Source organism: Seriola dumerili, unplaced genomic scaffold, assembly GCF_002260705.1.
Source record: "Seriola dumerili isolate Sdu_G_001 unplaced genomic scaffold, Sdu_1.0 BDQW01000068.1, whole genome shotgun sequence".
NCBI lineage: Eukaryota > Metazoa > Chordata > Actinopteri > Carangiformes > Carangidae > Seriola > Seriola dumerili.
In genome coordinates this window covers 8,522,165-8,545,420 of record NW_019174323.1, presented here as the reverse complement: position 1 = coordinate 8,545,420, position 23,256 = coordinate 8,522,165, and the positions used below count along the sequence as shown (strand labels likewise).

The following is a 23,256-nucleotide window of genomic DNA, read 5'->3' as shown; positions in this document are numbered from 1 at the left end:
TGCTCGTATTACATCTTCAAGTTAAACATGTTTCAGACAGAGGTAATGAATTATGTTATTTTCAGATTTAATACCTTTACGGGGGTTTTAAAGGCAACGGAGTGAACTCATTTACAAGACTTGGTGAATAAAAGGAAACCCTGTCTGATGAGGAGCCTCCGTGTTTAAAAGGCTCCAATAACTCGTAAGCCCCTCTCAGTTTTATACCTTTTTCTCTCCCTCTACAGATTTCCTTAAGTGGCTTATGTGAATTGCAGTCGCCACATTGAAGCCGGCAGTATACAGAATACATTTCTTCCCGGCCGTGACCAGCTAACAGCGCATTGAACTTGTGCGTGTGGTGATGGAGAGGTTTCACACACAGCACTGCAGCGCCGTGGGAGTATAGCCTGACCTAAAGCTAAGCCCCCAGCCGGAACAGCCTTCCATCAAACTCACAACACTGCTCTCTTATCTACTGGCATTTCTGTCTGATACAAATAGCCAAGACGTGATATAGTTGGCTACATGTCATATCTGGCATTGTACTACGCTCTATCTGCTCCCCCCTCTGTGAAATATAATGCTTTTAACTCACCAGCTTTTTGCCTTGGCTATTTTTTCCATCTGTAGCAGAGACAGAGACCGGTGTGTTTGCTCGTCTTGGCCAAAGGCCAAAGGCTCTTTCTGATATAATCCCCACCATCGATCAGACTTTGTTTACTCTAACATCGTTTCTCTACCCTCCAGCAATTAGAAGCCAACCTTCCACCTCCTGCTCCTCAGACCAGCTTTATACGTTTATTTTTCCCTTAAGTGGTAATTTTTCATGTTGCGGCTAAGCTCTAAGAAGTGTGGGTGTATATTAAGTAACCAGACTGACATGTTGGAAACCAAATTTTTGTTAATGTTCCTTTGTCTTTGAAGGAGAATTCTCCAGTCACCAAACACTGGCACATATTGTACTGTACTATCAGTATATTACGGGAAGATGAGTCAAACATTTCCTATGTAGCTCTTCACACACTGTGTGTTTCATTTGGGCTGCTCCACTTAGAAATCTCAAGCACTTTGAAATTTTTGAAAAATGGTGTGGCTGTAGAAGCTGAGGATTACTCTCCTGTCCGTCTGAGAGTCTCTCGTCATAATAAATCAGGCAGCAGAGTGACTGGTCTTCTCTGTAGTCTTGGCTTAAGAGGTTTAAAATCCACACAGAGAGGAGACCATTTTGCTTTGTTGTTAATATTGTGATAACAAATGGAGTTATGGCCAATTTAAGCTCTCTGTTTAGTGCCCAGTACCTACACCAGCGGGTAGAAGAAGTGAATAGAAGTAAAAGTTGATTTGAAGCTGTTTTCAAAAAATTATGTTCAACTTTGTAGCTTAGATCAAAAACTAATAGTCAGACTTATACAGTATGTCAAAGTTCATCAGTCGCTACAAGCTTTGTACTTGCTCATTATGGTAGGTGGAACTAATTTTCTATGAATTCTGGGTAAATTAAGACATCTCAATTTTAATGAGGCAATGCATTCTGAAATTAAAGCAGAGAATAATTAAACAAGTAGAGATTTTTTTTTTTTTTTTGGAAGAAATCACTGAAAGTCGGCCCTAACAATGCTGCAGAGGTTCCCGCAGATGTGCTGCACTTGCAGGTTGTTTTGCTTTCACTTTCTGTCCAGTTCATCCCAGACCAATCCATGGGGTTTAAGTCTGGAGACTGTGCTGCTCTTCCGTGACGTGAAGCCACTGTCTCGTTCTTTTCTTCAAAGGTGGTTCTGACGTAACCTGGAGGTATGTTGTGGATCATTTTCTCGCTGTAGGATGAACTCCTGACCTACCAGTCTGCCTTTGTTACTCGCCATTCTGATAGTGATGCAGCTACTACTTCCTGCGCTACAGTATTGCCCTGATAATGCATCAGAGGGTGTCGTAACAGTTTGTTCCAACACTGCCTTTGTACAGACATCAGCAAAAGTTGGGGCACCTGGAGGAATTGTTTGCATTAACATTTACTTCCATTGTTGAAGGAATCAATCAATTAATTTTATTTAAAGTGCAAACATGGTCCCGATACACTTTACAGTTAAAGAGAATGCATGGTACAAAACAAACATAATAAAAAAATAATTAAAAAAAAAAAGTTCTCAGGCAGGTTATTGCTTACATTTTTCCCATGTAACGTTATTCACTGGACTTCAACTGCTTTGATTTTGATTTTTCAGTTCAATATGGGGATTTCTGGAATTTCTGTTTCTCTGTGATAAATTTGACTTAGCTTGGCTCAGCTCTTTTCATTCCAGCAGTAACCTAACAAAAAAAGTTGAAAAAATTTGCTAACAAGTGTAATACTACAAGGAAAAAAAACTGATTGGGAAAAGAATAGTGACGGCAGTGAAGAGTACAGGAGTGGCTGAGATTTTCAACAAAGGTCTGATGTAACGACATGGTGCAAATCTTAAAACTTATCAGTAGCAAAACACAGATTGTTATCCTATCCTTCTCTTGGTCAACTTCAACTGTCAACAGGTGTTACTGATTATTACCATGGTAATAAAGATTTAATCAGTCTTCATTTTTGTTAAACTACCTTTGTGTTAGACATGTCCAAAAGTAAAGTGAGGGTGGTTTAGCCCTGTAGATATCTTTATGAAACAAGTCCCTGATGTGTATTAGTCATCTATCCTATAGAGAGTTAATATCAGCTAATAAGTCTTGTAGTCAGAGTTATCAAAGGCAAGCAGAATGCTAATGCCTCTGAACAATTTTAATTTAACATCTAACACATTTCTTCACCCTGTTACTTGTGCTTTTGGCAGACAACCCTGACGCCTACCATCAGCATCTGAATTTTTGTGATTTTTTTTTTTTTTTCCCATTTTGTTTGAAGCTCGAGAAAGACTCATATTTCCTGGCTGTGATTATATCCATCTCAGCCCGAGATGCTACTCTCACGTGGGAGAAGCTCTTAGCACACTACGCTGCTAATATTTGAGTGCTTTGAGGGAGGGAACTGTCTGTTTAGCCCAACTTTCACAATAAGTCACAGACGGAATTTAAGTGCAGGAGTGGTGGCCAACTTTTAATGATATTATCATGCATTCACTTTAAAAACTTGAAAGCTCCTTCAGTGTCTTTCAGTCTGCCGTTTTTTTTTTTCTTTTGATCACTAAGATATTGAAGTCCTGCCTGATTAGCTGTGCAAAGGTAGGGAAGTGCCACTTTTCACTCGGCAGTGAATTGTAAAGGCAATTTCAAGTTTTTCAAAATACCACAGCAACAAAAGTCTTTATAGAACTTAATCTTGCATTGACAAGACTGGTAAACTTTTTGTTGAGCGTTTCTCCTCTTCCTCTTTGTATGTTTACATCACCTGTGTGCACTCAGTATTTCTCATCCTTGGCCCGACTATAAACAAAGACAAGCAGAGTTGATTCGTAGCATCATCACAGCACCGGGAAGATAAAAACATGGAGTAGATAAACAAGCTCTAAAGTTTCCTAGCCTCGACAGTATTTCTTACCAGTTGTCATTTTATATAGCTGTGTCGTTTTTTGCATAATTCCACGGTACATTGGCTCGGCTTGACTTGATTTAGGACCTCCACTTTCAACACTTTCAAGGAAATTGGGCTTAGGGTATGAAAGTTCACACTTGTTGCCTCCAGGCAATTGATTTTTTTTTTTTTTTTTTTTTTTTTTTTTTTTACTTGATTTTTAGTGCTATAGTAATACCAGTAGTGAGTGTTAGCACCATGTTGTGTCACTGAGGTCAAAAGACACTGAAACCTCAGTGTCAGCTCAGTGGGGTTTAGAGTTAGCAGGTACAGAGGTAGGGGGGAAGATGTGTTTGATTTAGCATAAGTAATCGATTGTAGTTGACAGAAAAATCTTCTTCTTTTATAGTGTGAATATCTTGGGGTTTTGGATTGGTGGTCAGGCAGTTGACTATTGGCTAATTAATTGGTTTTAAGAATAATTTTTAAATTGTTACTTTGATTACAGTTCTGCTTCATTGCAGCTCATACATGGCTGTAAAATGTGACTTCACAGAATTTATGTTAGACATTTTATGTATTTTAAATATATATAAAAAAATTAAATAGAACATTTTTTAAATTGTTAGACATGATTGGTAGGTTTTGTTATTTATTTTTTATTCAACCCAGAAAGTCTTATTGAGACTATAAATTTCTTTTTCAAGAGTTTTCTGTCCAACATAAATCATTTAACACAAAATGTTTAACAAGATTGGAGTTAGAGAGGCACTCTGCTGATGTTACTCATAAAGGTCAGTTTACTAGTAGTGAGGAGAGCTACTTAAGTCAGGAAAACAGTTGCATTATTTCTGTGGCTCAGGAAGAGCTTTTCAAAGGGGCTTGGCTTTGGTTATGATTACAAATCAACTAAGAGCCTATGTTACAAACTCAGGCCATGGAGTTTGAAAGTCATAGGTATTAATCAGACAGGCAGGGTTCAATGACAAGACATTGTCATGTTGCATTATGGGAAGTGTAGGATCCAGGATCTTGAACCTGGCAGCAAGGATATCAGCCTTTCCTGCTTCAATCCTTGGCTGTTATGGTTTCCCCAGTTTCACGGAAGTGCAACACAAGCTCGCTGAGAACCTCTTCTGAACATAAATTGTAAAATAATAAATGAAATACCTGAGAAAACAACCTACAACAGCACTTTAAAGACACCAACAAGTGTTCATGCATGTTTGGCAAAAAAAAAAAAAATCACATTTTTGTTTGCACTCATATTTGATTTGCACTTTGCAAATCTGCAGGAACTTTTTTCCTCTCTCTACTCATTTCAAATTCTAATTTGGCGATTAGGCAAAAAACTGTTGATAGCTGTTGGTGTTTTCATCCGGGGGCCATTATATTACAGTTTCAATTAGATGATTTTTTTTTAACAGGCATGAATAATTAAAAGTTCTTTTTTAGCCACGTGTTCTCCTATTTTGCTGGTGCTGAGCAAACACAGTCAGAAGTTATTATTAGACTGAATTTAAGCGGCGTCACGTCCTCAGCTCTGAGCAGTGGGCACCGAGCTCCTGCATTGAGTTTGACAGCCTTCACACAATATTGTGCAAGGGCGCTCCCTTAGCTTTTCATGCTGGTTAAATGTAATATGGCAGATGGATAGTATTTGCAGGCAGAGCGGGGGTCTCACCCTCCCTCTCACTCATTTTTTTTTTTCACCGTCTCTTGCCAGTACCTCAGACATTTCAAGGGGGAGAAATATGTATCAAATTAACTCTTAGCAACAGGGCCTCCGAGCTCCCTGCCCTTGTCTTTTCAGCAATCAGAGCTTTGTTATTTTAGTCTTTCAACCAAAACCAAACTGGATTCAATGGCTTCAGCAATTACCTGTAATTTTCCAACCTAGTGCGCTAGCTTTCACCGGTGCGACTGCGAACAGTGAAAGATTGTCTCCTTGGTTCCTCATTCAGTGTTCAAGTTAAGTGCACTAATTCATTTACATCTACAGAGTGGCACATTTGGAAATGTTCACTTCCCAGCAGCAGGAATGTCTGCAGAGATTTTGTTTCTGTCTGTGCACAACTGAAACTGGAAACCCCTCTGCAGTGTCGACACTCCGACACTGAACCTCTGCTTTATACATCTGACCCATATATTAATACGTCCTTTCAAGCCAGTTGAGAAGAGACAACTCTGAGGCCCCGACATCTGTTTTCACATCGCAGACTTTTATCCCATTTTTCCATCGACCCCCACAAACTCCCCTTTTCCATTCCCCATCCTGCTCTCAAGTCGTGTAAGAAACTACAGGAGCTCAACTTGACTCCAAAAGTGTATATGTGTGTGAGTGTGTATTTTTTGTGTGAGTCGGGAGTGATGTTTCCCCTTCAGAGGTACTGAAGGAGAGAGAACTGCTCACACTAAAATGCTAATTAAGTGCAGTGTGGCAGACAAGGACACTTGAGAGTGTATGCATTAGCAAATTTTAACTCCCTGCAAACCAAACAGTTTGTTCTGGGCTAATCTCCCAATGATGGAGGCAAGAACAACATTGGAAACCGGAGAGAGTAGAAATATAGGTTTGCTTTTAGGACATGAAGAGAGTATGGTTTTCTTTTTCATTACCAAGATAACACAGTTTTAGGAGAAGAAAGCACCTCTTCTGGCATCGCTTTTGCGTTTCATCTCTTCACAGAGGTAACATATGGTATCTGTAAGGGAGAGCCAGTTTGTGCTCTGCGGTGAATTATTTTGTGGATTAGTATTGGCATTTAAATGCTCTTGGCTTTAAATCTTGTCTGTTTTAGATCTTAAGTACATTCCTTGGCATCCCGCTCTCCCGCTCAGGCTGGCCTCTTCCCCTGGCCAACACATTTTTGAAGCTGTAGAGCTTAACAGGAGAGCAAGAGGCAGCCATTTGAAAAGACCCTGAAGCTGGTCTCAAATTACTTTTAGTGAGATAACACTCAAATCAAACCAATTCTTCCAATGTTGTGATGCCAGCAAAACCTCAACCTCAAGTTGGAGTTAAAAAACCTTCTTTTTTTTTTTTTTCTTTTTTTTTTTTTTAATTTTTTCCTGTGAAAGTAGTTTCCTGCATTACTTTACAGAGTGGAGGCGTCTGAGGTTAATGTAATTACAGTCTCTGATGGTTGTACAAATTGCAGGCTGGTAGTGTGACACACGCTCCCCTTAAGTGTTCTGTGGTTGGCTCTAATGCCTTGTTTTATCCATGCTCATTAAGACGACCTTGGCCAGGTATGTTTGGTTATCGCCACGACCTTCTAGCCGCATCTCTATATTTCACATACACCACAAGAGACCTTCCTGACTTCGGGGAGAAATATCCGCTAGCTTGAAAATGGGTAATATTTAAACCAGAGAAAATGTTTTAGAAATAAATACTGCAGCTGTTAGTAAGTGATGTCTCTGCCCAGTTGTTAAATCCAGCATTTGTGGCACATTTATGTTGCCCTGGAGATCCCGGCTGACATGATAGCCCCTTTCCCTCATCTCCAAGCGGCCTTTAAAAGCGCGGCCCTCCCTTCTGTTTCCAGTACAGTTGGCCTCCCTCCAGCTCCCTCAGAAGAAGTGGATGAATTCCTAGATGTCTGATAAGCTTCAGCAGAACATCATTCTTAATGGAAGAGAGAAGAAGAGGAGGCAGATGCTATCAGCGCCGTTGAATCGCCTTGCAGTCAGATCAAACATCCTAAAAGTGCAGGGAATGCTCAGTCATGTCGCGAGGTTGTTGTGCATTTATCTTCTCTGTTGGTTTAATTGAACTTGTTTCTAAATGAAAACCAACTGGCCGTTTTGATGCAAACAAAACATCATTAGCATTGTGAAAATCCCAGATGCTTTGTAGCTTTCTCCCCCAACTCATTTTCATTTGAAATGAAAAGCCTTAAATGAGGTCTTTTCATCCTTGCAGTTTTTTTTTCCTCCACTCAAGGCACTTTGTGACACCATTAATCACTTACCTCTGTTTGTTTGTCCTCTTTCTTTCTGCTGTTTATCGAGCCAGAGACTGACACAGATTCCCCACACCCCCCGCCATGAGTGAAGGTCTTGTTTGTCCCTGTGTGTTTGGGTGTAAAACAGCAGGACCTTCAGGATCGGGGAGTAAAATATATCTCGCAACACTAGCGTAGCGTGCCAGAGGTGTCTTGATGGAGATGGAGTCATACTGAGCTAATGAAGCTCCAAACCTCAGCTATCGATCCACCTCGCAACGGTGCTTTACAGAGATAACTGAGGAGGAGAGCAGTGTGTGGCATCACGCGCGCTCTGATCTGTGTGACATCTAATTCTGTGTAATGAACCCTGTGCACCAGAGAGCATGATGGGGGGCTTTCTATGGTAATGACAGGGATAGCATGGCCGGGGCGGCTTTTGAAAAGCTTTGAAACTCTGCTGGTTAGCTCACAGGGCTTTCCTGACAACCAGGAATTTATTACTAGAACAAACGCTGCTGTACTCTCTACCCCTTTGCAAAATGTTATATCTATGCTACATTTTAGTGAATACAATAAGTATTGTATTTCTGGGTCTCTGTATTGTAACTCTACCATTGCTACTTTTCTACAAGTAGTAACTATTGCATGCTTGCCTCTACTCTGTTGCTCCTACTGATGTGTCTCCTATTTTTTTTCCTGATGTTAGTTTTTCCTTATCTGAATAGGCTCCTTAAGGGTCTGAACATACAGTCACATTAACCCTCCATCCAATTAAATCCCCCCTTACTTAGTCCCAAAAAAGGATGATGTCCTTTGTTGGGTAGGAAACAAATATTGAGCAGAACAATCACAAACAGTAAACAGTGTATCGGAGCAATACTGTGGTTTGTTAGTCTTGTAGTGTGACATTGTACTAAACAGGGTGAAGGCACACAGCTCCAATAATGACTTTTATTGTCAAACAATGTGTTTCCATTGGCCAACAGAGGCCAAGAGCTGAAGAAAGGTTAATTACAACCCATGAGTGAGCTCGTGCCGGCCGGAGCTCGCACCAAGACCTGAATCCTTGAGTTCATCTGTTGCATTTGGCTTCGCTTGTATTCAGACCGATACAGCACTTCATCAAAGCAACGCAAAGGGCTGCAAATGGTAAATGGGCTGCACTTATATAGCGCTTTATCAACCACTCAAAGGGGCTTCACACTATACGAGCCACATTCACCCATTCATTCATAAAGCACTTTAACATACAGCGCTTTTTCTATCGCTCGCACACTCGCATAGCGATGATAGATCGATCCTGAGCCGGGGTGTTACGACAGGTAGTGGGGGAGATGAGGAAATACAATCCGGTAACAGTTGCGCCTCTGAAGGCCAAGCGGACACCAAAACAAGAATTGCACAACTGTAGAAAAATTATCATGTTGACAATCAAGGTCTCTGTCTGGACAATCATGATGTAAATATCCCCATCCAGCAGACACTGAGCAACATCAGCATTCATTTGGAGTCATATATTGGCCACCACCAGTCTCAATCCAATGTTCCAGTTTTCTCTCTTAGCTCTGTTTTTGGTCTCCAGCAGCTCCTTGGGGAATTATGTGGCTCTTCAGTGGCCAAAAGCTCAACTATGTTTACCAGCTAGTTGCCTTTGTGTGTCTGATGTTTGGTGCTGTCCAGAAGTCAATTTATCAAAACAGCTGCCTGCTGCATCTGGAGACTTTTGACACTTTTCACTTAATCGAAACTGTAAAGTCGTGGGCCATAACAGCAGCACAATGAGATGAAAGACTGGAACTGTAAAGTTGATATATCTCTGTGGGTTTGTCACCACAAGAGAACCCTTTTACATTATACATGGTGATTTCATCTGTTGTTAATATAAAAGTATTGATAAGAGCAACTTTAAGGATAATTTTTATTTAGCTTGTGAAGCCCTAAACTTAACACTTGTAGTTGTACAAATAAACTTGACAAAGATCTGATGAAATTTAGTGTGATTGCAATGGCCATAATTACTCTTTTCACTGAGGCAGTGATGGTTTAAATTCCCTCTGTCGTTCCTGAGTAATAGGAAGTGTCAAACAAAACCTCCATGACACAGTACTTTGAACACTCCCCCTTATCCCTGCAGAATTAAAATAGACCTGGGAAAAAAAGCTTTTTCTTTTTCCATGACCACCTCTGCTGCTGGTGTAAATGAAAATGCCCTTCCCAAAATAGATCATTTTTACCCTTCAGATGTCCACTTTTATTTTAAGCCTGGTGACACCATGCCATCCATCACACCCAGCCTTTCAGATGTGAGCAGCCCCGGGGAAAACACTGATACAATGCAGGGGAAAGTGTGATAGCGTGCTGCTGCTGTGTCGTTAGGACCTATGGTTAGATTACCACTAATTTCATCTCAGAGTAGCATTTAGACATTTTCTTTGTGTGACTAAGTGGAAGTCATTCCTCTTTTTAGGGTAAACATTGAAAATGGATGCCCTGCCTTTCCAACTCTTCCCTCAAATTACCACTTGACATGGCCAAACATCGCTCCGCATTATTGTCTGCCAGGAAAATGCATTTCTGAATGCTTTATTGGATGTTTTGGCTGGGTGGAAATTGTACGAAGTGTACCCATGGCTTTGATCATCTTGACCTGGAAATGTGATAGTCACCCCACTTCACAAGGCTCTCTGACACCTGGGAAACTGGATCTGGTATTCTTGATACATGATCTGCACCGCAGAACTAAAGACTTAACTTCTCCTGTTTCGTAGTCGGCACAGACTGCTGTTGGGAACTGGAATTTCACATGGCTCAGATTGTGGCTTTTTTTTTTTTTTTCCCCCCACAAGCCACTGGAGTCACAACATTTGGAGCCTGGTGGAAAAAATGGCCTGTATGATTTTTATGAACGAGATTCCTGCAGCATTACTTTGACTTGAAAAACAGAGACACGCAAAAAGGTTTTTAAAGTGGATTGATTTAAAAATAATGATAATTTCTGTGCTTCAAAGCTGATTATTTTTGACAGATGTTAATGAATGTGTACACTAGATGACAGATACAGACCGAAGATTCCATGATTCATCAGTAAGATGTTTGTTACTGTTGTATTTTATCATTTTGATTCATTTTCTGGGTTAGTTTACAGGGTTTCCTGCCTTTTTGTGTACAGCAGAACTGGGCCTTGACATTGTAAAGATTAATACACTTTTTGAAATGAAACATTAACCCTTTTGGGGAAAGTGTATAGGCAATATTCCACACAGCAAATGCCATATGTCCAATGACCTGTTTAGGCCTACTAACTAAATTGATCACAGGACTAAATGTGGCTTTCCATCTCAACTTCCTGGGACAATCCCAGGTGTTAAAGATTATTGTGTAATTTTATGATGCATGTTTTTGTCTGTCTTGAAATTGCAGTATTTTTTCTAGATTCGTAATTAATTCCAGCACATTAAAGGGACTGGAGTGGTCAAATGGTGATGAAGTATAACAGTACTTTAGTAAGAGTATTTCAGTGTTGCATGGATATAATTCATTCAGAGATCAGTTAATGTATTTTCAGTATTGAGTTCTGGGCGATTTAATGTGATGACACTGGCAGTGGTACTGAGGTTAGAAGTGAATTACACAGAGCCAGTGTGTGATTAGAGAAGCTGTGGCATGGCTTTTAAAGTTCACCACCCCTCAGGATATTTGATCGAGCCGCCGGCCTTTGATCAGCGTTAACATTACGGTAACCATGACAGTTTATTTTCAACTACCAAAAAAAGACCATTTGTGTCAGAAAACAATCTCCCCTTCCTCTGACACGTTGGCACACCGCAAAAGAAAAATGTCAGGGTCACTGATGGGCCATTAGCCCAGAGTGAGTTCCTTCTTTGCTCCCGGACCCATTGAAAACACCTTTTTAGTCTTCGACAGATGGTACCGTGACACAGCAACCACAGGCACTGACCTGGGCCTTAACTGAAAGACATTTCCCAAAAAAAACCACAGGACATACAGTACCGCAGAAGAACGACAATGTCCACCCAGAGAGTGAATGACACCATGAATGTGTAATAAAGAATTCACCTGCTTAGCATGGCTGTATTGTAATGCCTTGTACATTTGACTGACTACATAGTCGCCCTCTATTCATCGGTATTATACCCTTTTCTTTTTCATGGAGGTCGCTCCTCCGTTGCTGCAAATGTCATAGCGCTTTAATGAGAACTGCACTGTAGCCCACAATGGAAGCTTTTCAGCTAGATTAAATGTATCACTGTGCTGAAGCTTTCCTCCCCCCTGTGCCCCTATTGTGACACAGTGGTTTTACAGAGCAGCTTGTTGCTGAAAAACAAGGTTAAGAAGATCAGTATCAAAGGAGGAGTGTTTTTGTGTGGCTTGCAGGAGAGTCTCGCTTCAGGTTTCCACCTGAAACACAAAGGTGTTTTCTTACCTGATTTGTATTCATTCACACAATGAGTGGACCTGCCTCTCTTGTTTCCAAGTAAGGAGAGTCCAGACGAGACTTTTGTTCGCCCTATCATCGGATACGTGCATGTTGCTTCCTCCAGTACGAGCCTTGGAGCCCAGCCACAGGCTTTGTCCTGGATGGATTTTTTCCTGCCTTTTTTCCTCTTCTTTGTTGCTCTGTGTATGTTCTAAGAAAACATTTCAGATAAATGTTTGAGCTTTACTGCTGCTTTTTTTTTTTTTTTTTTTTGAACGGCTCCTCTATTATTCCAGTAATACCAAGCCTTGTCATCCTAAAATTGCCTTGTCAGAATCCAGAACCCACAAATTAGCAGTTTAAAGTGTTTCAGTCCATAAGGGCCTGTAGTTCAATCCATTCTGGCCCCTGTTGTGTTGTCAAAACACAGATAATGAAGCCTGTACAGCATTACTGTACAGATTAATTTGCTTGATTCAGCTGAAAACATCATGTAAGTAAATAATATTGTGTTGTTTTCAGGGTTTTTTCCTGACTGTGTCCCCGGAGTCAATCCTCAAGGTGGCGAAGCACGCTTCAGATAACAACAAAATCTTCTGCATGAACCTCTCAGCACCCTTCATCAGCCAGTTCTTTAAAGAGCCCTTGATGATGATCATGCCTTATGTTGACATCTTGTTTGGCAACGAGACGGTAAGTGAAACAAGACATTTGCTAACCCATTGTTCTGATTAAGGTGAACAGTGCACGTGTTTTTGTGTTTATGCTTGTATTTATGTCAGTAAAAGAGGTTGTGTTTACAGTTTGCCTATTTGTTTTTTTAGGTTATTCAGTAGATAAACTCAAAATCTGAAGTGAAACATTACAAATTCAAACACAGTGGAGTTTTTAGCCATGATGCTGGGATAACTCCGGAGATGTCAGTGTCAGTCTGTCATACAGCCATTCCGTCACGCACCATCATCTGGTTCAGTTTGTCCAACAAACTGATTTATGATCGAATACCTCCAAAACTAATATCCCCATCAGCCTCAGCTGTACTTAGTATATAGGGCTATTTATCAAATGTAAGCATGCTGACAAGTTAAACTTAGATGGTGACCATGATAAACATTACACCTGCTAAGCATTAGCTTGATGGCGTTGTCATTGTGAACATGTTAGCATGCCGACATTGGCATCTAGCTGAAAGCACTGCTGAGCGTTCGAAGGTACTGCCTTTAAAATTCGCCTTGACCTCTGTCCATACTTGCAGTCTTTTTCTATCCCTCCACTTTCCCTCCTGTGTGTTTGTTTTAATTCCTTATATATATATATATATATATATATATAATTTTCTAAACTGTAGCTTATTTGATGTAAATGTGAAAGGCTGTATATATACTGAAACACGATTAATTTAATGGTCATGAGTTAGTTTGAACTTAAACACAGTTCATCCTCATCCAAGCCCTAGAACCCAGAACTAGATAAAGACTGAATATTTCTATGAAGATATCAAATTCAAAGGACTGTGCAATGTTGGTGAAGTATGTTCAATATAGTTTAACACTATTTCCTCTCACCTTGTTTAAATCAAAGCTAAAACGCCACATCCACTGTTTCACTCCACTCATTGCTCTTGTTTCTCCTCAGTATCAATTTAACTTCTCACTTATCACTGCAACATAAAGAGATGAATAAGAATTAGTCCGGTAATCATTCATCTCAATCGCATCGCCATTTCATGCCGGTTAATCTATTGATTTCTCTCGGCTCTGCGGAAGTGAGTAGCTGGTTGGAGGTCAAGCTGTGGTCACAGACCGTGGTGCTGTTGGGAAGTATCCTCTAATAGGCCAGCTGAGCTTGAGTCGGAGGCACCGCCTGGACAAACTGCACCTTCGGAGGGGGGAGGGAGCGGTGGCGGGGGGGGGGGGCTGGGAGGGCTGGGAGGGGTGTACGATCATTGGACTGAACTCGCCTCCCCACTGCTAAAGCTACTAAACAGAGCCCTGTCTTTGGGTAGAGATGGGGTCCACAGACCAGGACAGATCTGGAAGAAACTGCTCAGCATTTGAGGATTTATTGCTGTTGCTGACTTCAGCTTTTTCCCTCTTTTCTTTCCTCTCCCAATATAAAACCTCCCTTTTACATATGCACCTCTCTCTCACTCCCTAATTGCTGTGAGGAACGATTCTGTCTCCTAAACCACGGCGTACATTTTGCAAGCGTTATGTATTTTCGGGTGGGTGGTACTGTAACTGTTTGCGTAAGAAGTTTGCTCACACCTCCAGTCATTACAGTTTAATGACTCTGGATAATTGCAATGTATGTTTGTTGAAGGAGATTATCTTTTGGAGACTCTGTCAGGGCTTGCTCTCCGGAACTGAACCCGGCTAAGTCCGCCAAAATAAGAGATTCACTGGGAAACAGAGCAGATATTCACCACTCAGCTGCCTCAAGCAGTGAGGTCTTCCAGGGTCTGTATAGGACTAATGCCTGTCCAGAGTGTTTTGACTCCTTTTGGCCTTCCTCTGTGTTGGCTGCTGGGAAGAGGGAGTGGGGAATGACTGCTCATACAGTCAAGCCCCAGACCTCCCATTGTGCACAAGCCAGACAAGGTTGGCGGTCATGCAGTGGTGCATGGTGAGTGACAGGCAACAGGGCTGCCTCGCCCACGCTCGCCCCCTCCAGCCCCCCTGGCCTTCCTCTCGCCCCCCAACTTCCACCCCCCAAAGTGATGGATCAGCCTCAGCCCGTGATGCTTTCATAACAAGTCAGTGACAGTCAGGATCATGCAGACTGACTCCAATAGCCTTGCAGAATGTGCCATAAGGGAAGGCTAATGTGTCTGCCTGTCTCTTCCTTCCTCTCCCACACTCACTGAGTCACGATACAGAGCTTCGCACACTTGGGGGAAATATGTTTAAAGCAGCTGTAAGATCTGATGTTTTGAAAGCGACCGATAATAATTTTAGGCAAGATTGAAGTTTTTGAGAAACGAGTGCTGGATTATTTGTCATGACTGGGATCTTATTTCAGTCAGATCACAATTCACTTTTGATCATTTTGAAATTCCATAACAGCAACACCACAGACTCCAAAAAATGTCAATAGCCTGTGTTTCTTCTCTTGTTTTTGCCTGCTTCTGATGTTGAAATGTGTCTGTGTTTGTCACTGAGTCTACCCTGGGTAATTCTGCTGTAACTCGATCCTGCTGGTACTTGTTTGAAACCTGGCATCAGCAGGCCCTGCCTGGCCTATCAGCAGCTCTGCACTTATATAACAGTCTCCCATCCATCCTGTAATTACTGCCTTTTTGGGGCATAGTGTAGTGTCTGTCCGGGGGTGGAGAGGGGGGTGTGTGGAGAGGCTAGCGACGTCGTTTCTGCGTTGCCAGGGCCTCCGAGATGGTGCCGGCGGAGGCACATAGACATCAGACGCTACTTCACTTAATTGGCAAACATGTCGTGTGATAACCTGGGAACAGCACAGGCCTAATTGAGTCCTCCTGTGCTGTCCTCCTCTGACTACCTGACATGGAACCCTGGGCATTACATTTCTCTCCATTTAATGGCTGCAGTTAATTAGGCCCGAATGAGGGAATCATTACTGCTGGAAAAACCACATGCCAGTGGATTCGCCGATAAAATTAGCCACAATTTGCTTTTGCTATTTGAGCATAAGAGATAAACCACACAATGGGGGGGGAGGATTGGACCATTACTGGCGGATTTGTATTGTGGAATTTTAGACATATCATAGACAAATGGAACAATTAATCAAGACTGAATTAATCACCCTGACTGATGTTTTTCTAAGCCAGGATTCATGGCTTTCTCAATTTAGATCATTTCATGTGCTTGGGCTCTTTTTTTTTTTTTTTTATCTGTGCAAATGGTTTAAAAATGTGCTTCCTTAATAAAACGGTACCACAGATGAGGAGCTTAGTTTTTTTTGCCCCACAGCCAATACCCAACAACCTCCTCGCTCCTCTGCCATTAACATTATATACCACCCCCATACAGGAGCTCCACATGTCTTCCATTGCTGTCCAATGCGTTCTGCAGCTCCACACTCAGAGGGAGCTTATTTATATGGGTCCCAGCCCCGTCTTCCAAACGAGAGACAGCCATTGTAATTGAATACTCAATAGGTGAGCCATTTAACAAAAGTGGAAATGGCATTCGGCTATGTATTAATGTGCTTTGCTGAGGCAAAAGGAGCCATCATCATTTCAATGTTCAAGCTGTTTTAAAAGAGCATTTAGCCTGCCATCTCTCCAGGCCATGAGAGCAAAATGACACGGATTTCTTCCTCCTCTGTACTTTGTGTGAATGTTCCTCGCCTAATATTTTGTATGGTTATCTCACTTATTTTCCCATCCATCCCTCAGCACCTCTCCGTGATCTAGGTGGAGGGATACAAGCAGCTCTACAGAAGGTTATTGTCATGAAAAGCCCCTCCGGCGTTTTGGCTCTCAGCCCTGTTTTCCTACATCTGCATGCAGTGTGTGTGTGTGTGTGTGTGTGTGTGTGTGTGTGTGTGTGTGTGTGTGTGTGTGTGTGTGTGTGTGTGTGTGTGTGTGTGTGTGTGTGTGTGTGGGGTGGCGGGGGCTCTAATGATTTTTCCAGGACAGGCTGTACAAGTATATATATATATATGTGTGTGTCTGTGTGTTTGTGTGGATGGAAAAACAGGCAGGCGGAGGAGATACATGGGCAATATGGCGTCATTTCTTAACATCTCTCCAGATTCGTCATTTGGCTTTGTTTGTTTGATAGACTGCTTGGAAGCCTTATCTCTGTGGTGAGGCCCCTGGCTGTTTATCGCCTCGGTGACGTGTGCGGGACCGTGGAAGTGCGTGCTCTCTGCTGCCAGTATGTGTGGGTGATGGCAAGTTCACTAAAGACCCCTTAGGGTATGAGGGGTGTTCTCACAAAAAAAAAAAAAAAAAAAAAGAAAGAAAAGAATAGGAGATAGAATTTCCCCTTGACAGCTCACCCACAGCGGACTCGAGATGTGCTTCTCAACTGTAGCTTGGGGAAAATATCCCGTCTCACTGCCTAAAACAAAGAGATGTGAGAGCTAGATTAGCGTATTACTGAAACAGCTTTCCTTTTAGGCTCTTCTCTCTCTCCTCCTGTCAGAGCTGTCTGCAGAGAACTGGGAAGAACATGAGACATTAACCTCCATGTGTTTATTCACAAGGCCCCACAGGCCAACTGGGAGGATGAACACAGAACCATCTCTAAAGCCGGCGAAGCGGAACAATCACAATGTGTCATTGGAGGAAAAGACATGAAGTATTAGCTGCTGCTCTCCTTTGTGTCTTTCACAACTGAATTTTAATTGAATGTGCTATTTCTGTGATGAGTCACATGCCTTCCGTTCAGCGCCAGAGTACTTTGACCTTCAGTGTGGCGTACAGTCAGTGAGTTGTATGATGAGTCATAGCGCACATTAGCTGTGATGATTTGCTAAATGCACAAACTGCCTTGTTTTGTTATTGTTTCATTTTTTAAATTTTTATTCTTTGTTTGATACAAGATCAGCGGTTCCCAACCCAGGGATCAGGCAATATGATTAAAACGACTGGAAAAAAAAATTATATTGTAATATTATGATAATAATTTATTTATTTTTTCTCTAATCACTCATGAGTTGAGCTGCTTGCAGCTCATGGACATATGCAGCCAGTGACAAGAGGTCACAAATAACGGGGCCGCAACATTGAACTGAGGTGAAATGGGTTGTGTCCGACCATTTCTGTACCTTTTCAAAACTGACGATCCGACACTGACACCCACTTCACACCATGATAGGCCAGCTGTGTGCAGATGTGAAATGAGCCAGGGATTGAACTTCACTCTCTAGCTCTCTCTTTTTATTTATTCAATTTTTTCTGCAATTGTTACGCAACTATTTATGGCACTTTTCATGTGAACAACCAAGTGCAACACAATGAATGTCTTTTCTGGAGAGACTGTCTGAAAATGGTCGCTATTATCCTCATATACAGACAATATCGCATCATCCCCACTCTCTATGATGACCGGCTTTTCATACCACATCGGAGTGTGGCCATTCGGATCGGGTACAGACACTTTTGATGAATGCGGCCGTCTTAGAAACTAGTTCTGACAGACCATAAACCAGCACTCAAAATTCAGGACCTCCTTGCAGTGAAGAGATAGTGCTGACCGCTATGTTGCCCTTCAGTTATAATTCACAAAATATAGACAAAACTGCTACTACAACTAAAATAACAAAAATACAACTGGGTCTTTGAGCTTAATGAAATAAGAAGCACTGCAGCAAGAGATAGCGAGTAGGACTTAAAACAAACTTAAAATATACGAAAAGCAATGCATTAGCTGTTATAACTTATTCAGCTTAGGTAACAAAATATTTTTACAGCATAACATGTAAATGGGTCTGATGAAAAGGACAGGAAAATACAACAGCTCCTTTGCTGAAAATCCATTACCTTTCAAAGTTTTCCTTTTTATTATTATTTTTTCCCCACATTCTTGTGACCTACTTAGAAATGACCCATGGTCCACTTTTTGGGCCACAACCCACCAGTTGGGAAACACTGAATTACATCATCATTATGCAATCTGGTGTGAGTGAGTGAGTGAGTGAGTGAAACGAAGAAGCCACCAAGAAGAGCTCTTGGCCTGGGCAGCAATTTTGGCATAGTGGTGACAATCAGACGTGCAAGTCACACAATATCCGCTAGAACCAAAAATGTTTCCCCGTACAAAATCACTACAAAAGAGACCGTAAAAATGATTAATGCATTTTTCTGAGCATCAGAAACACTCCAGAATTACAATTTGCATTCAAAATGACAGTTTTAGCCAGAAGAAGAGTCGTATCATTTAATTATTTTCGTGCAGTTCATTTGTGCCGGAGTCACCAGGAAGTCTGTCGGCCCAGCCCAAGAACAATTCTAATGTTCATGCATCAGAAGAAGCCTGAAAAACTACTTTTTTTTTGAGAATATTTACTTCCTGTTTTATGTCTGGGCTAAAACAGTTGAAATGTTTGACATGCTAAAATGTAGTTGAACACTACCTTAGGTTTCCTGTAACATTAGCTAACATTAGGGGTCTATTGCTTATAAATTAAAAATGCCGTTTGTAAGTGTTATTTCTTCAATGAAGATTTACACTGTCTCACTTTAAAGGGCTCCAAGCAAAAAGGTTGGTAACCACTACTCAATCACATTAAGTGTCGCTAGAAGATATTGCAACTGCTACAATTAAACCATTAGCCTTTTCCTGTCTGTATACAGGCAGAGAGAGGATTCAGTACAGAAGAGGAATGATCTCTCCAACATTCCTCTGTTTTTCCTGGCCTGTCTGTTCGCGAGTCATGGTACTTTGGGAGCCAGCATGGCTCCACCAGAGGAGTCCGACTAACCACTGTAATTGTGCCGTGCCGAAGCCGCCTTCCCCAACCCTGGGACTGAACCATGAAATATTCGAAAATGCCGGGGTTAAGAGAGGGGGGTCTTTGGCAGTGCAACGTGAAATGTGAGACCATAGAGCATCTTTAACAAGGAGGTGGATAGAAAGCCAGCCAGCCAGTCGGGCAGCCAGGGCACACGGTGGAGTCCTCTGAAGGAGAATAATTATGGATGTAAGAGGAGATATTGCGCTGGGAGCAGATCAATAGTGCCCACGTTCTGCTGGCGCTGAGGCCAGTGTATTTCTGTCACAGCAGGAGAGAGCGCAGGATATCAGCTTGTTGCTGGAGGGACTTACTTAAGTTTGAACCGGCGGGCTTCCCAGATACCCTTACAACCCTCATGCCTGTCCTCCCCACAAATCACTGCTGCTTGGAGTTTGGCCGGTTGTCGTCCCCCACCCCCCCGTAATCTGTCCGCACCCCCCCACCCCCCACCCCAAATCTCAAATCCTCTTATCCACACAGAGTTGGCGGGAAGACTGAGCTTTGTCTACTCATGATTGTATTCCCACAGTCCAGGCTATACAGTCATGTTTCAGTATCGTTTGGAGAACTCCCCTATTCTCCTCATGGTTAGAAAATTCTGGAGAAGAAAGAGACAAAGACACAATCAGCAAGCATAATCTACCCACCCGTAATACCAAATCAATTTGCCTCATGCCTTGATAATGGAACCTATGGGCTTATTTTAGAAATGTTGGTTTGCTCAATCTGCCCATTGGTCCCACTTTAACTGAATGAAAATATTTGTTTTTCTAATTTGCTGTGGGTTTTATTTAATTGCACCATGCCAGGCATTTCCTTCTAGAGGAGCCATGTGGTTATTTTTCTCTCCCTGCAAACTCTATCACATGATAGTTGTGGTCATACATGTAGATGATTTACCTCTCCTGCCCTCCATCCTGCTTTTCATTCTGGCAAATGGTCATCTTATGCCACATCAACAGATAACGTGTTGGACATCATCACAATTTTTGTATGGCCAATTTATTCAGACAAAGCTCTCATGTCCCTGTGCACACAAATGGTTTGAATTATTCTGAGAGCTTTTTTTTTTTTTTTTTTTTCTTCCTGGCTTATTCATTTTCTGAAGCATGCGAGTCCCTCCAGAGCAGATCTTTTTTCTCATTAGGAGGTAAATAGAGCAGGCCAAATGCTCATATGTTTATTATACACAGGAGGGCATGGTCACTGTTCTCAGCAGTTCAGAGCAGAAAAAAAGCTGGTTGCTTTCTTGACCTTTGTTTGCAGTGCCTGCAACCAAATGTCTGTTGAATTTACTGGGTAATAAGCTGCAAGAACTGATGGACTGCAAGGAAGTTGGGTTCAACCTCATCAAAAGTTTTTATTGCACGCTTTTCCACAAAGGCTGTTTTTATCCAGAGTGAAAAAAATAAATGTAGAATCATAATCGTGGTACCACACACAGGTCATTTTTTGAAGCAAAGTTTACACAGAATAAAACAGCTCCAAGAAATATCAAATATGCTGAATAGGAAGAAAACAAGAGAATACCCATATTGATTACACAAACATGACAGTCAAACTGCCAAATGACAGCAACCAACAACTAAATCTTCTATATCTTTACAATGTTTAATGATAGGGATAAATAAACAACAATCGAAATGAAAGTTAGAAAGGACATATTTAGCTACAGATCAAAAACTCAAAGTTAACCTCAATCTGGTTCATCAGGACTGTGTGGGTGTGTTTTGATCAAATTTGATTCGTTTTGTGGCAAAAGAAAGCAGCAGTGTTGTTGGATTCTTACATTCTGATGATGTGTGGAAATAACCCGACATCACCTTTTTCTTCCCACTTAAAACCCAGAGAGAAGAGCACAGGCATAAACACAAACACACAAGTCTCTCATGTGAAATAACCAGTGTTGTTATTATTAAATTTGGCAGAAAATAACGTGCTTATGTAGGATCTCATCAGTGATTAAGAAATACATTTTCAAGGCCGTCAGCAGCAGGTTTATGACTGGAGGCATTCCAGAGAACTGAAACGCCGTGATTGCCAAACAACTGCTAATTTACTGTTTCACCCAACACATTATTTCTATCATCTAAATTTTAAGATAATTTGATGTATTGACCCTGAAAATGTGCCCCAAAGAGCTGGAATCAAAATTGCGATTCAGTTGCTTCATGTGCTTGACTAAGAAACAATAATCTTCTAACTGTTGAAGTCCCTGATCCTGAAAAATTCAATTAGGTGGACCTTGACTAAACAAGCTTCCAGACAATCAATAAAAACTTACTGGAGCAAAAATAAAACTTGAAACAAAATTAGTTCTCAGACGTGTCAGAAGCTCATATTTCCACAGGTAAATTATTCAGGGAAGTCTCGCCTAATTGCAATTTCCTTGATCACTTTTTTGACTCCAAACCAGCAAGAGAGTTTAGCCAAGTTGAGTCAAGATTATTGTATCCATGCTATAAGCTGGGCATAACCGTTTTTATGATAGAAAATTCATCGAAAATCTTGAAACTTTTAAATCTGGAAGTCTGAGTGGAGGGAGAGTTATGAGAACTGGTTAAAAGCTGCAGCATGAGCTCTGCTTTGTTGAGCAAACCCGTTCATCCACCACTTTTCCTTCATCCAGTGTTGTTCCTTGAGAGATAGCCGGTCGCTGGTAGTCTGACGTCTCTCACTGACCCCTTGTTAGAGCCCAGAGGTGAGATGTGTGATAGAGGCCCTTAGTGCTGATAAGGCCATCAGTCTGATAACTAACTCCCCCCAGCACAAAGCTGCTACTGCTGCTGCCACGGCTTCCATTAGCCCCACCAGACCGGCTGAATGCCTGCCCGCTCCCTCCTGCTCTATCTGAGGTTACATCCTCTGTTCTAAGCCCCTTATGCAAACCCTGCTTTCCCGTACTGAGATTGCTATCAGCAGAGATATTTAGTGCTGCACATGTTTCCGATTGTTTAACCTTTGGACTGTGCTGTAGGTGCTGCTGCTGTCCCTGTGGGCTTGCAAAGAGACCTCTCTCCTGCCCTTGTAGGCAGACTCAGTCAAGATGAGAGCAGAGGCTCTTGCCTAGAGGTGGTGTAATGGATTGGCAGGCAAGGCACTGTTGAAATTGGTCACATGAAAAGCTGAAGTCGACCCCCGCACCTGCTTTCAAAGTTTGGACAAATCTCATCAAAATGGATTAACTTTGTTATTTCCTTGATTCTGCGCTCTATTTTACATTTTACACTTATGCAGACGCCATTTATTTGTTTGCAGGCCTATATATAGTAAAAATTGCATAATTTAACACTGCTGATTCTTGAGTAGTAAATCAAGTACTTGTAATCAACTTTATTTAGAATGAACAACAAGTAATTCTCTATGTATGTTGTCCCTGAATTAATCTGCAGAATGAGAATTGGCCTCACCTTTACTAAAACTTGAGACATTTCCAATCTGTTCTGAAAGCCAGCTTCAAAAATGCTCGATCGCATTCCCTAAAAGCACTACAGCTGCAGTGTCGAGAACAACTTAACCACCAGAATACAAAGAAAAAAAATGAACAGCAGACAGCAGTTTACACTAAAGATATGACAGCGAGCAACAGTCATTTTCCATCTATTTCAGTGGCATTTTGGCAGGTGAACCAACCTCTAAAGAGTTTGCTGTCAGTTGAAAACTACAAATGAACTAAAAGTATTCTGTTCATGCTGAAGATGAAGCGATACTGTTCAATCCTGTCCAAATCCAACCACACAGCAGATCCGCACCGACACGCCTCTTCCCCACAGAAAAGCCTGCCATACAAGTCACAATAACACAAACAAATCATCATAGGAAAATACAAACTATGGTTTCTTAATGCCAGAGCCCATTCAGCCATCAAACATATTTAATTTTAATGTAGGCGTACTGTAAGTGATGCATTGTGGAGCTGTAGAGTGAAGGAAGCAATATGCAAAAAT

The 23,256-nt window shown here is 41.6% G+C and overlaps 1 protein-coding gene across 4 annotated transcripts in view; it reads left to right on the top strand.

Annotated features, from left to right (window-relative positions):
* Positions 1 to 23,256, top strand: part of LOC111220207 (adenosine kinase-like) — a 108,648-nt gene that overhangs the window by 60,295 nt on the left and 25,097 nt on the right. For all 4 annotated transcript variants that reach the window (XM_022743215.1, XM_022743213.1, XM_022743216.1 and 1 more), the window contains exon 7: positions 12,389 to 12,559. In XM_022743215.1, the coding sequence (XP_022598936.1) occupies positions 12,389 to 12,559 (171 nt within the window). The remainder of the gene's footprint in view (positions 1 to 12,388; positions 12,560 to 23,256) is intronic.